This window comes from Nicotiana tabacum, chromosome 5 (genome assembly GCF_000715075.1).
Source record: "Nicotiana tabacum cultivar K326 chromosome 5, ASM71507v2, whole genome shotgun sequence".
Classification (NCBI taxonomy): Eukaryota; Viridiplantae; Streptophyta; class Magnoliopsida; order Solanales; family Solanaceae; genus Nicotiana; species Nicotiana tabacum.
Window position 1 is genome coordinate 24,127,028 of NC_134084.1, and position 12,464 is coordinate 24,139,491.

Sequence of the window (12,464 nt, forward strand, 5' to 3'; positions counted from 1 at the left end):
GAGTGTCTGGTGTGAAGCTTGGGTTGATTGGTGTAGATTAGGTTCCGACTCGAATCTTCAAATGAAGATTCGAGCAGGTGGGGTAGGATTCGAAGGGTGTGGTTGGTAGATTTAGGTTCAAGATGGCATGGGGGTTCTATGGTGTTCAGGTGGAGGTCACCGGCGTTCAGGCCGCCGGGTTTCTGGTGAAGGTGTGCAGGGGCGGCTAGGGTTTGAAGGGGATGGATTTGGTAAAGACGAAGGCGGGGGTGTTGGCTAGGGGGGCAGGGTATGGTGAATGGTTTATATAGTTAGTGGGTGGGTGAACCTCGACCGTTAGATCAATCTAGATCTACGGTCTGGATCTGAAGGCTTAAATGGAACGGTGTCGTTTTGAGGGTTGAGGGTTGGGGTCAGTCCGGGTGAGACGGGTCGGGTTTATTGGTGGGTTATGGGGAATTGATCTTGGCCGTTGATCAATTTGAGATCAACGGCCCAGATCAACCTGTACCAAAACGACGTCGTTTGGATTCTCTGGGCATCAGGTGGTCTGGACCGGGCAGGCCTGGGTTTTGGGCTGTTCGTTGGGCCAATTTTGTTAAAATTGGCCCAAGTCCGAAAGAATAAAGGGACCCTTTTCTTTTTCTTTTTTTTTTATTTATTATTTTTTTTATTTCTTTTCCTTGTTTATTTAAAAACAAAACTAATCAAAAAATCAAAAAATTAAATACACACTCAATACAATTATTCGCACACACACTAAAATATTTCAAAACAAGTAAAGTCAAACCAAATAAAATCACGGACGAAGATGCCTATTCATGATTTTCTATTTAACGACCGGATTACGGTTCGAATTATGCAGGACACATATATTTTTTTTGAATTTTATTTTAAAAAGTAAGTAAATAAAAATGGGCCGAAGTCACAAATAAATCAACAAGGTGCCGCACAGAAATCCAAAATTGTACAGCAGGGCCAATTATTATTTTTTATTTCTTTTTGGAGCGATTGTCGTGCGAAACAAAAATCACGTGCTCACATTTAGATGATTAGTTCAACAACTAAACCATCCAAAGGAACTATTAATCAATATTTGATAAAGCAAGAAACTTTTTAACAATTTACTTAAACCAATATGTTGCTGCTAATGCCATGCATTATCAAATAGGATCTGTAGCTTCGGCATTTAACAGATCATTTATTGCCACCATTCAATCAAGCAACAAGACTTCGATATTTTTCGGAGAGGCATTTATGATGCGAAATTGCACTGTATATTCCTATTTTTTTCTTCTGCACTAACAGAAATATAATTTGTGCAGTGCGACTTCAGAAAGAGGTTGAGGGCGGATATAACTTTGAGGAGGAGAAAGAGTTGCTGGAGTTGTTTAAAAAGTAGGTAAAAATTAAAATATTTTTAAAAAATGGATATAGATTAAATGGGGCGACCAAATAGGGCACCCGTGCAATTTTTACGTTTATGTTAGTGATAGTTATATTTCGTGATAAGTGATCAATATTTAAGTTCAAAGTCAACTTCTCCACTTTCCTCCTTTTGCTAGATGATAGGTATTACAAGATAGATATTCCCGAGAAGTAAAATTTCTAAGAATAAAAAAATCACCAAAGAACAGAAAATATTGTCATTTTCTTTTTTTCTTTGCTTTACTCTTGTGAACGACGTTACACCGAAGGAACTACTACCTCAAGGCGAAGTAAAATTGTTGATCCCTGACATCGTAGAACTAGTATCTTGTTATCTGCAAACCATTTAGATATAATTTTCCCTCTTATTTATGTTGGCTTCTAGAATAATTAAGGGCTCAAACAGTACCACCCTCGTCTTTATTCTTAAAAGTTGAATAACATAGGCTAGATAAATAAAGCAAGATCAGATCATCTATTATAATTTGTAGAGCAGTATGCAGCATACTATAACCAGTAACCAAAAGAGAACATTGGAAAGCTAAAATCTGATGATTTAAGCATTTGAAAGCAATTGGATGGTTCAAAAGCCACAGCTAAGAAAAACACAAAACTGGATTGCAGTCAAAAGACAGGCAATAAGTTCAAATACTGAATATATATTGGTCTTTTCCAAGGCTCAAATATCTCTTCCGAAGCATGAATACTTATTCGTCCTCCTGGCTGCGCAACCTAGCAAGCTTGTTAGTCACAACCACATCAAGTTGAGCTGCTCGCTCAACAATTTCTTTCCTCTTCCTTGTCGACACATTATGTGCAATCTCAGCACAGTAAGTTCTGTGAACAAAAACGAAAACAATCACTTGGCTGCCAAGACCAAAGACAGGGAAACTAGTCTTTCATGTCCAAATGATAGGCAAATACTGTACAAGTTGCATTACCTGTTGTGCATCATTAGAACATCAAGCTCACTTGCATTGTGCACAACAAACTTCTTGAAGCCATTGGGAAGATAGTGACGAGTCTTCTTGTCAGACCCATATCCAATGTTGGGCATCAGGACACATCCCTTGAACTTTCTTCTAACCCTAGAATCAATACCTTTTGGTCGGCGCCAGCTTGGCTGTCATTGATAAATTCAATAATTAGCTTCATTTGGTAAGCCATGTACATTTCAAACTGAACTGGACAAAAGGCAAATGCTCTAGAGACATAGTACATGCCTAGCAAAGATTGCTAACAAAAAAACCCAAGCCTAACTGCATTATGCAACAGAAAACCAACTAATGACATTCAAACTATGTTAATGTTATTCATAGAGGTGGATGCTTTCTCATTCCACTCCCATGTGGAGAGGGTTAAAATATAGAGCAATAGAAGTCATAGAGGGATAAATTGAAAGAATAATTATCGTTTTTTTAACAAGGAAATAACAAATGAAGCTTTCGGGCTTTGAACCCACAACCCATCAATAATTATAGTTAGTGAAGCCAACAGTGGTGCAAACACATGTCTTGTAATTTGAAACACCCTTAAACAAAATGCATAGCAATAAGGTAGTTATGTTCCTTGTATACCAGGGGCAAACAATAATCTTTAGGTAAATCCAGTGTTGTCAAAGGCGAAAAGCTCAAAAGACGCTCTTGGTCTATCTATTTGGGCTTTAAGCGCAAAGCACACTTAAAGTGTGGGCTTAAGTTAAAAAAAAGGTGCAATGAAGGAAAAAAATAAAAATTTATATGTAATTCAAGAGCAACAATAACAACATACCCAGTATTATCCCACAGCGCACCGCAAGGTCTGGGGAATGTAATTCAAGAGCAAAGTAACAAATTCATTCATAATGTTTTCCTTAAAACACAAATTTCCAATAATATTTGTTGTTTAGTGCCGCTTGATTCAAGAGAGAACTCATGGGAAATAGGCGCACGCGTGCTAGCCCTCCTTGAGCTTTTCCGAGCTCCAGGACTTAAGCGTGCCATAAATGAGCCTTTAACGACACCGCGTCAATCTTTTGGGATAACCAAGGTTCCTTTAATCTTTGAACTGGAAAAGTTTGTTAGGAAATTAGGGAACTTGAAAGATTGGTACTAGACTTAAGTCATACCACAGGAGTTATTTTCTTCGTCTGTAAAAGAGCATCCTACACCCTCTAAATTATGTACCTGTTCCTTCACTCAAATAGCGAATAATCTTCAGAACCCCTCAGCCCCTCACAACATGAATTTTTTGCTTTAGACCTTTGCATACTCTATATCACTCTGTGTACAACTACATGGACTTAGGCCTTAGTGACTGGAAACCAAAGCAGCAAAGGAGAATAAACACTTGAAGGACACAATAACAAAACTGCCTCTCTTCCTGGCTGTTGTGTGATCCTCTCTTATGTCTTATATCATAGATTGTTGGCTGATCTAGTTTTTCCCATATCGACAATAGAAACCACCAAAATAGATTAGGATGATACCAAGGAATTACAACTTCCCCACTTTTGGTCATAGTGAAAAGGCTGGCTACATAGATGACCCCCGAATTTGACAAGAAATTTCATTTAGACACAAAATTTAATAGTTGGTCCATTCTCAGCCTCGGTATGGAGATGTGTAATGTGGGAAGAGAAAGGGGAAATGTGTAATGAATTACGGATTAGGCGTATGGGGGGGGGGGGTTGTCTGAAAGTCTTAGGCCAAGGGGAGGAGGATTATACAATTTAGGGGGGCACACATTAGATGAAGGCTGCTGATTAGTTCACTTAAATAGGATCAAGCGGCTCAGATCAATCCAGTAGTTACAAATTAATTGGATACAGGTCTTTACTCAGCTGCCAGTCAATTCAGTTAGAATCAGGTAGAATAAGGAGCTTAGAAAGTTAAAGCTTAGTTTCAATTGTACCCTAGTTGTAACTCAAATCAAATTGATAAAATTCTCTACTTTCCGTTTTATATTTTCTTCTCAATTCTGATTACTGTCCCTAGTATATTACAAAATGGACAAACCTGAAAACAAGGAAAAATGTATTTTGAATCATTACTGTGCAGAGAAAAAAACAACGCTAAGGCTACAAACAGAACCAATTTCCCTTTCTCCCCAATAATTTTAATTTCCAATAACAGTATTTATCCAAATCAGCTTCGACACCTCAACTAATCATACATAACCTACTAAAATAGCACATAGAAAATCTAAGCATTAAAAATCAGGAATAATAAAACATAAAAAGAGTTAGTTACCTTGACAGTGATTCTGCGGTCACTTTGAGCTCTCTTGAACTGCTTAACTCTCTTCTTCACTATCTTCTTGTTCAACAGTGGCACCGCCATTTTTTCCCTCTTACCTTCTAATAAATTAACTCATAATATTAGATAAATTCATTAGGAGAAAAGCAGAGATGATAACAAAGGAGAATTAGAGACTCACAAACTAGGGTTTCGGCTAAGCAGCTGCGCCTTCGTTGTAATAGTAATGCAGTACGAGTGTTATATACCCGATTGGAATTTCAAAGAGATCTAGTGAAAATAATGGGCTAATAGGCCCATTACTAGAGCCCGAGACTTGGGGCACTGTGAGAGGCAAGTAGAAGTGACACCATTCTAGAGGGCTGATATTTAAAAATTAGTCGGTATGTCCTGAATTTCAGTTTTTCGGACACAAAATTTTGAAGTTAAGATTCTTAGTTTAAATTTGTATTGGCTAATCCCTAAATAGCAGTCATAAAAATGAATATATGTGTACTTGCCGCCCACGTAATCTCTTAAATTAAAATAACCGGCGTATGTATAATATACATGTAATATATATCTATAATTTGTGAGGGTTGAACCAGATTTTATTTATTTTTATTTTTTGATCTCATGGAAATTTCCTTATTCTACGTTACATTTGATAGACAATATTTCCTTTATTACTCATTTGTTATACTAACATTTATTCCACCCGTTTTATTCATGTGAACTTATCCCGACTGGATACGAAATCTTGAAAAGCAATAAAATATGTTAAATATATCATAACAATTGTGTGATTATAGATTTTTGAAACTTGTGGTATTAAATATGTCATTATATTTATGTGCCTATAAAAGTTTCTTTGGCGACATTTGATTAAAAAAATTAATGAAAGGCAGAGTATTAGATAAAGTAGGTACAAAATCTTGGAGATCAGAATTCACATTTCAATCGAAACAAAAAAACAATGTGATTTTTTTTCCATCTAAACTACTACCGTTATCCAAAAATAATGTAGGTGAAAAAAAATCTGAATTTATTATTAGATAAAATTCAAATATTGAAATAGGCATAAGCTTCACGTTTAGAGTCTATAGAAAGATAGAAATCATATTGTTTACCCTAAAATTCGAGTAACAATTAAACTTATATTGTGGTTTTAAGGATATATGATTTAATCCAATAGCAATTGATAAATAAGGAATTAAGTATATAAATTGAAGAATAAAATAAATCAAACCAGTGCGCAAGCCAAATCTCGACCTCGAGCTATGACAACCTCGAGATGGAATAGTGAGAATAGCAAGTTACAAAGCAACTCTGATGAAAAGTGAATAAAATAGCTAGAGAATAAAGTATATGTATTATCTTATCAGTCAAAACGTATCTGACAAATGAATGAACTTCCCTTTATATAATAGAGGAGTTCTAAATAAGGTACATTTCTAATTACAGCAAGAAATCATATTTGACAGTTGTTTAACTGTCAAGGGTCAATCCATTTTGCAATTTACACCGTGATTTTCGGGCCGTTGCGAATATCTAGCTCTTTCTATTACTGAACCATAACGATATTATCTTAAGGTATGCCTTCTTCCGACCTCGACAAATGATTTCAACCTCGACCTCGGTATTGGAAAGGAACCTTGACCCCGAACTCGGCGTCCTGGCCACTCTACGTGGTATCACCTTTTCCATCCAAGAACGAAATCGGGTAGCCACCGTATATACATATTTCAAAGTTCAAACAACGTCCGATATTTGCAAATGCAGCCCGTGACTAATGTACAGTGCTAAAGTTCTTGTACTTAAGTATGAGTTATGCCCAAATGATCCTGAAATATCTGCACATCATCAGCATCCCTTGACTGCACCTGTACATCAATCAATCATGGTAGTACCACTAATGTAGTTTTGTTTCTTTATGGGAATCTATGCAAAGCAAACAGTCTCTAAGAGAGTGCAAAATTCAAAAGGTTCCCCCCCCCCCTCTCCTTCTCTGCCCCTATAAAAATAGGGCCTATAAAGCATCTCCTCATTTCCAGTTCTACTTATTCAGCTCGAACTGCGGGATATAATGAATAGGATGGGAAAGGGAAAAGGAAAAGGAAAGGGAAAGGGAAAAGGAAGAAGAAAAAACAAGAGTCGGGGGATGGAGAAAAACCCACGGTGGTTGGAGCTGCCGGAAGGAATATGGGCGAACATATTACATAGGCTGGGTGCGGTGGAGATATTGGACAGTGCACAGAAAGTGTGTACTACGTGGAGGCGCGTGTGCAAGGACCCGTCCATGTGGCGAGTCATTGACATGTGGAATTATGGTGACCCTTATATCGAGCCTTATGACTTGGAGGAATGTGTAACCACGCCATTGATCGTAGCCAAGGTGAACTAATTGATATCAATCTGGAGTACTTTGCCTCTGATGAGTTGCTTGTTTACATAGTGGAGAGGTAATTTCTGGCTTCACCTCATTGCTAATTTGCCACTAAATGACCAACCCATTTTTAACCCGCCCAAATCCGATCCAATCCCCTCATTTGCCAACACTACTTAGAATCATGCTTGTTACGGAAATCCAACAGCAATTCATGCTTAATTTTCCAAGATTCTTGATAAATTCAATGTTGATATTAGTCAAAAAGAGCTAAACAGAGCATGTATTCCAGGTCTTTTGATCCAATGCTTGTCATTTCACACAATTGAATATCCCATTAAACTTTAAATATAATATACAAGAGGAATACAAATCTATTTTCCTCTCTTTGAATGTTAGTGTTGCTCCAGGGGTTAGGTTAACTGAGCATGGATTCTGCAGTTTTATGGGTCCATATATACTTTTTCTTGCAATTTTAGTGAATTTTTATACTTAAATTTATTAAGAGCAGTCCGACGAAATTTTGTGGCCTAAATCCAAATTTTACGAAGGGCCTTAACTTTTTTTTTAAAAAAAAATTATTATTTATTTGAAGTCTATTTTTTTTTTTAGCTTTTCTAAGATACAAAGTTATTAATAATTTTCTTATAATCAATAACTCTTAATAAGTATTCTCAATTGACGATATAGTTAATCCATTTAACCTTTCTTGTGACATTGTTGATCGTAGGTACGATTTTATCAATTTTAATTTTGAAAACTTCTTTCTACTAAAACAACAGTAACATGAGTTATTAACATTATTTTATAAGCAATTTAGGCATTTGAAAAAGAATTAAATCTTTTTATTTGACTAAGTGTATCAATTACACTGCTATCTTCTAATTGTACTATTTTTCTTAATACTTTTAATTCAGAAAAAAATCTAAACTATCAATATCGAATTGATTATTATGCTTTAAGGAATATTCAAGATAAATGCAATATTTTTTCAAATTTCCAACGTCCAGTAATCTTAGTTTTTACAGCCAAATAGAAAACCAAAAATATATTCATATACTCTGAATTGTTCAAATCTTTTTTGAAGTTGAAAAAATAGCCTTGTCTATTATGTATGAAAGTAATCAACTCTTCGAAAGATTTTGAGATTTCATTATCAACATTCGCATCAAATTGTTGCTTCCTATATATCACACGTTTCTTACGAAATTCGGGTTCGATATTTATTTCAAGTGCAATTTCCTTGGTAGAAATCATAGCATTTGCATATCCTTCTTCTCTATATTTGTTATAAAGAAAGAAATCAAACTTTTTCACTTTACGTAACTTTTTTTTAAATTTATACATAATTTATTAGGTGTAACAAAAATGGGGCCGCCCATAAATATAGGGCCTAAAGCGGTTGGTTTTCTTGCTTTATGGAAGGGCCGCTTCTGAAATTTATACGTCGCATCGTAGTGTAGGAAATAAGAGCAAAAATTTTAATACTAACACTGTTTCATTATTTTTTGTTAGCGAATACACGGGTTGACTTGAGTCGTGCTAGGCACTGTCCTAAGAAACTATTTCAGCAGTATGAAATGTCTCCCCAGGATTAAACAAGTCTACCTTTATTTGAGAGGATACAAGAATCAACAAAATTAAATTACAAACTGTTTGAGTCAAAAGATATTGAAACCTTTTTGAACAAATCAATTAAAGATAAAGGGGTAAATCTTAGCTAAGAATAATAATCTCTAGAAAGGATAATAGATAAAGAGAAGACGGATCACAAGACTTCTTTTATGATATACTTTTCTCCCAAACTTTTAGAAATCTTTTCATTCATAAATAGTAATGTAGCCAATATTCGGAATGCCCCTTTACAAGGTTATTGTCCTCTATATATATGAAGAGCGAGGCTCTTCTAAGCAGTAATATTCCTAATGGGCCTACATTATTACAAGGGTCGTCCAGTCTCTTGTTTGTCTTAAGGTCATCTCCCTCAGGACATCGATTCAAGGAAACCCCGTCAATCGTCGTGCTCGTCGTCGGTCGTGGTTGGTCAAATTTAGACCCATACATATATAACCACTCAGGGGCAGATCTAGTAAGGCCTGAGGGAGTGGTACGCCACCAGAAAGCTTCAGTCGAAACTAATGAAATTAGAAGGAAAGAAGAAGAAAGATTTCTTTGTCTTGCTAATTGCTAACAATAAAAAAAGAGTGATTGGTAGTGGCTATTTATAGCCTCATTTGCATGAAGCTTTGTTGTGCATGGCAAGAAAGTGGCTGATGGATTTTGCCACTTTACCAAGGCATTTTGCCATCTTTCTAATGGCTTCTAGAAGGGACGACACTTGGTTTTGATTATGACATTTGTCAACAAAAGCTTTAAATATATTGTCACCGAAAGTACTTGATTCAGATAAACCTGGTCCTTTCAAGTTGTATCCGTCCTTGTGTATATAGTTAATTGAATTTGAGCCTTTGAAAGTTGTCAAAAAATCGCATAGAATTATGTATATTAGTGGAATAGTGTCAACCATTAAAAAAAAGTGCAAGATGAATTGAAACGGATGAAGTAATACAAAAGCAAGTGTTGTTTATCCTATTCTTTACTATATATGCTACTAATCTGTTAATTTAGTTTGATAATTCTGCTTTGTTCACTAGACAACCCATTGATTAATTTCTGTTATTTGTTCAATAGATGGTCAAAACTGAAAATACTTAGTATTGCATGTTGCTACCGTCGGGTATGTAAAGGCTTGTTTGAAGTAGCTCAAAAGCTACCATTATTAGAAGAGCTGAGTCTCACACACTACTATCACATCAAGTGTCATTGAAGTTCTTGGTCACTCTTGCCCAAAGTTGACGTCTTTTGAATTGAATAAGACGTTCAATTTTGATGAAGAGACTTTAGCTATTGCTAAAAACATGTCTGCCTTGAACCACCTTCAGCTCATTGGGAATAGTATGACAAATGAAGATTCTTAATGGTTGTCGTCATCTTTTATCACTTGACCTGAGTCGCAGAATTTCTCTACAAATTGAAGATGTGAAGCGCCTTCGTGACTCCTTGGATTTTCATTTGATCCTCGAGATAATACATTTGATCCATATAACATGTCGGATGACACGTTAATTACTACTCCTATGCTATATAAGTGCATGTTTCTAGCATTATATCTATGAAGTTGCGGACTTTTTTAAACTTCTTCAGGTGTCCGCTGGTTGAATTAATCAAGTTTATTGTTATTGTCTTACTGGAAAGTCTTAGTGAAAGTCAATTTCCTCCTCTAAGTTTATTTAAGAACTCTAAACTCCCCTTGTATTTTCAAACACCTCGGAAATTGAAGTTTACTTACTTTGCATCTTTACTAAAATAACTTTAGCATTAGCTTACTTATCACTTTAATAAAAGTACTTTTGGACAGAAATAATTTGTGTTTGGTTAATCACTCTAAAAAGTACTTTTGAACAATAATTTGTATTTGCCAAGCTTTTCAAAAAGTGCTTTTAAATATCAAATTACGAATAAGGGCATGAATAGAATTACTTAATAGTTAATATTATAAGTACATAAATAATCTCAAAATATTGTTATTAAAAACAACAATTAAATATTTTCATTTTATTTAAGTAAAATATGAAAATAAAATTAAAAAGTATCAATTCTTTTAAGATGATTTAAATATATTAAAAATCATTCAACAAATATAAAAGCATTCACCCTAAATATTAAGAAAAGAATACTTATACATTAATATCCTAAATTAGGCTTAAAATAAGTAAGGTTATTTTGGCATATATTATTATTTGTTAAGGGTATTTTTGGTAAAAAGAAACATCAAAATTACTTCTGATTCTGCTTTTGGGAAGAAGCTACTTTTTCTGCTTCTCAGAAAATATTTTCCTGGAAAACACTTTTCATCATCATATACCTAGGGGTGTTCGTAGTTCGGTTTAGCTCAATTTTTGCTTAAAACTAAACCAAACCAATTAAGACGGTGTTTTTAATATTCAAAACAAACCAAAAATGCAGTATAAATTTTATGGATTTCATTTTATCTGTTTTATTGATTTGGTTCGAATTTTGCAATTTTTTTCGGTTTTTAAATATATAGTTTATAATGCAAAGAAATTGATATAAGTGAGATAAAATTAAAAATCAAAATAACGAGATAATGAAAGCAAAATGTAAGGAGCATGTGTGATCTTCAATATAGTCGTAATATAAAGCTGAAAACACTGATACCAAAACTAGCTTGATATCATGCTATTGTCATTCTCATTCCATAGAAAATAATTACAGTGAAATAAGAATCCAAACACAATAAAAGTGAACCTCAATTGAAATAATAGCAAAATTGAAAATTTACTGCCAAAGTGCAAAATATCCTTAATTGAAGTTACATCAAATTGAACAAGTTCATCAAATTTTTCTTAAATTTAAAACTATATCAAACCAAATCAACCCAAACCAAACCGAGGAATGTCCATCTATTAAATCGGTTAACGAAACACACCCTATAATATTAAGGAGTCCGAAACCTAAATGCTAACTTTTTGGACGCAAAATACGTTTATATATATATATATATATATATATATATATATATATATATATATATATATATATATGTATATGGCGATTTGGTTCGGTTTTGATTCAATTTTTTCTTAAATTTAAAACTATATCAAACCAAATCAACCCAAACCAAACCGAGGAATGTCCATCTATTAAATCGGTTAACGAAACACACCCTATAATATTAAGGAGTCCGAAACCTAAATGCTAACTTTTTGGACGCAAAATACGTTTTTACTGTGTAAAAAAGAAGAAGATACTTTTTTTATATATAACGCGGTATAATACCGCGTTATATATAGCGCGGTATTATAACGCTCTATACCTATTAAATAAAGACCCCTTTTTCTTTCCTATGATAAAAACATACGACCAAAGAATTTTAAAATTACAACCCCCCCTTTTTCTCCGAAACAAATCCGAGTGGACTCCACTCGTCACACAAAAAGATCCAACCCAAGCCTTCTATTGTTGTGGTTTCTTCGTTTCGGGCTAAATTTTTTAATTTTTCGACTTTTCTAAAAACATAAATCGAGGTATTCCGATTTAGTTTATGTCGAAACTCGTATAATAATGCATATTAGTTGTCTTGAATGTGTTTCCATGTTGTTTTATGTTTTGTTTATGATTAAATTAGTATGTTATTTTTATCCGGATAAAGTATTAGTGTTTTAAAGAAAGTCTTTAAAAGTTGAGAAATAATTTTTGTTGTTAATATAAATATTCATAAATTTCTTTTACTGTTTTATATGTAATTTCGTGAATGTTATGTTATTAAAATATGTTTGTTATTTTTATTTTGTTTAGATTATTTATTTGTTTAAAGACTAGTGCCCTTTTAGCGTAGTAAAATATTAAGCCTTTTAGCGTAGTAAAATGTAGAG

The 12,464-nt window shown here is 34.2% G+C and overlaps 1 protein-coding gene and 1 pseudogene across 1 annotated transcript; one reads left to right on the forward strand and one right to left on the reverse strand.

The window, feature by feature from the left end:
* Window positions 1-1,862: 1,862 nt before the first annotated feature.
* LOC107826407 (large ribosomal subunit protein eL32z) lies at window positions 1,863-4,965 on the reverse strand. Its single transcript, XM_016653383.2, has 4 exons — window positions 4,825-4,965; window positions 4,638-4,744; window positions 2,349-2,530; window positions 1,863-2,244 (listed from the first exon to the last, which is right to left on the reverse strand). The coding sequence occupies exons 2-4, from the start codon at window positions 4,725-4,727 to the stop codon at window positions 2,115-2,117; spliced, it is 402 nt and encodes a 133-aa protein (XP_016508869.1). The 5' UTR covers window positions 4,728-4,744; window positions 4,825-4,965; the 3' UTR covers window positions 1,863-2,114.
* Window positions 4,966-6,647: 1,682 nt separating this feature from the next.
* Window positions 6,648-10,188, forward strand: LOC142180591 (putative F-box/LRR-repeat protein 23; annotated as a pseudogene).
* The last annotated feature ends 2,276 nt before the right edge of the window (window positions 10,189-12,464 follow it).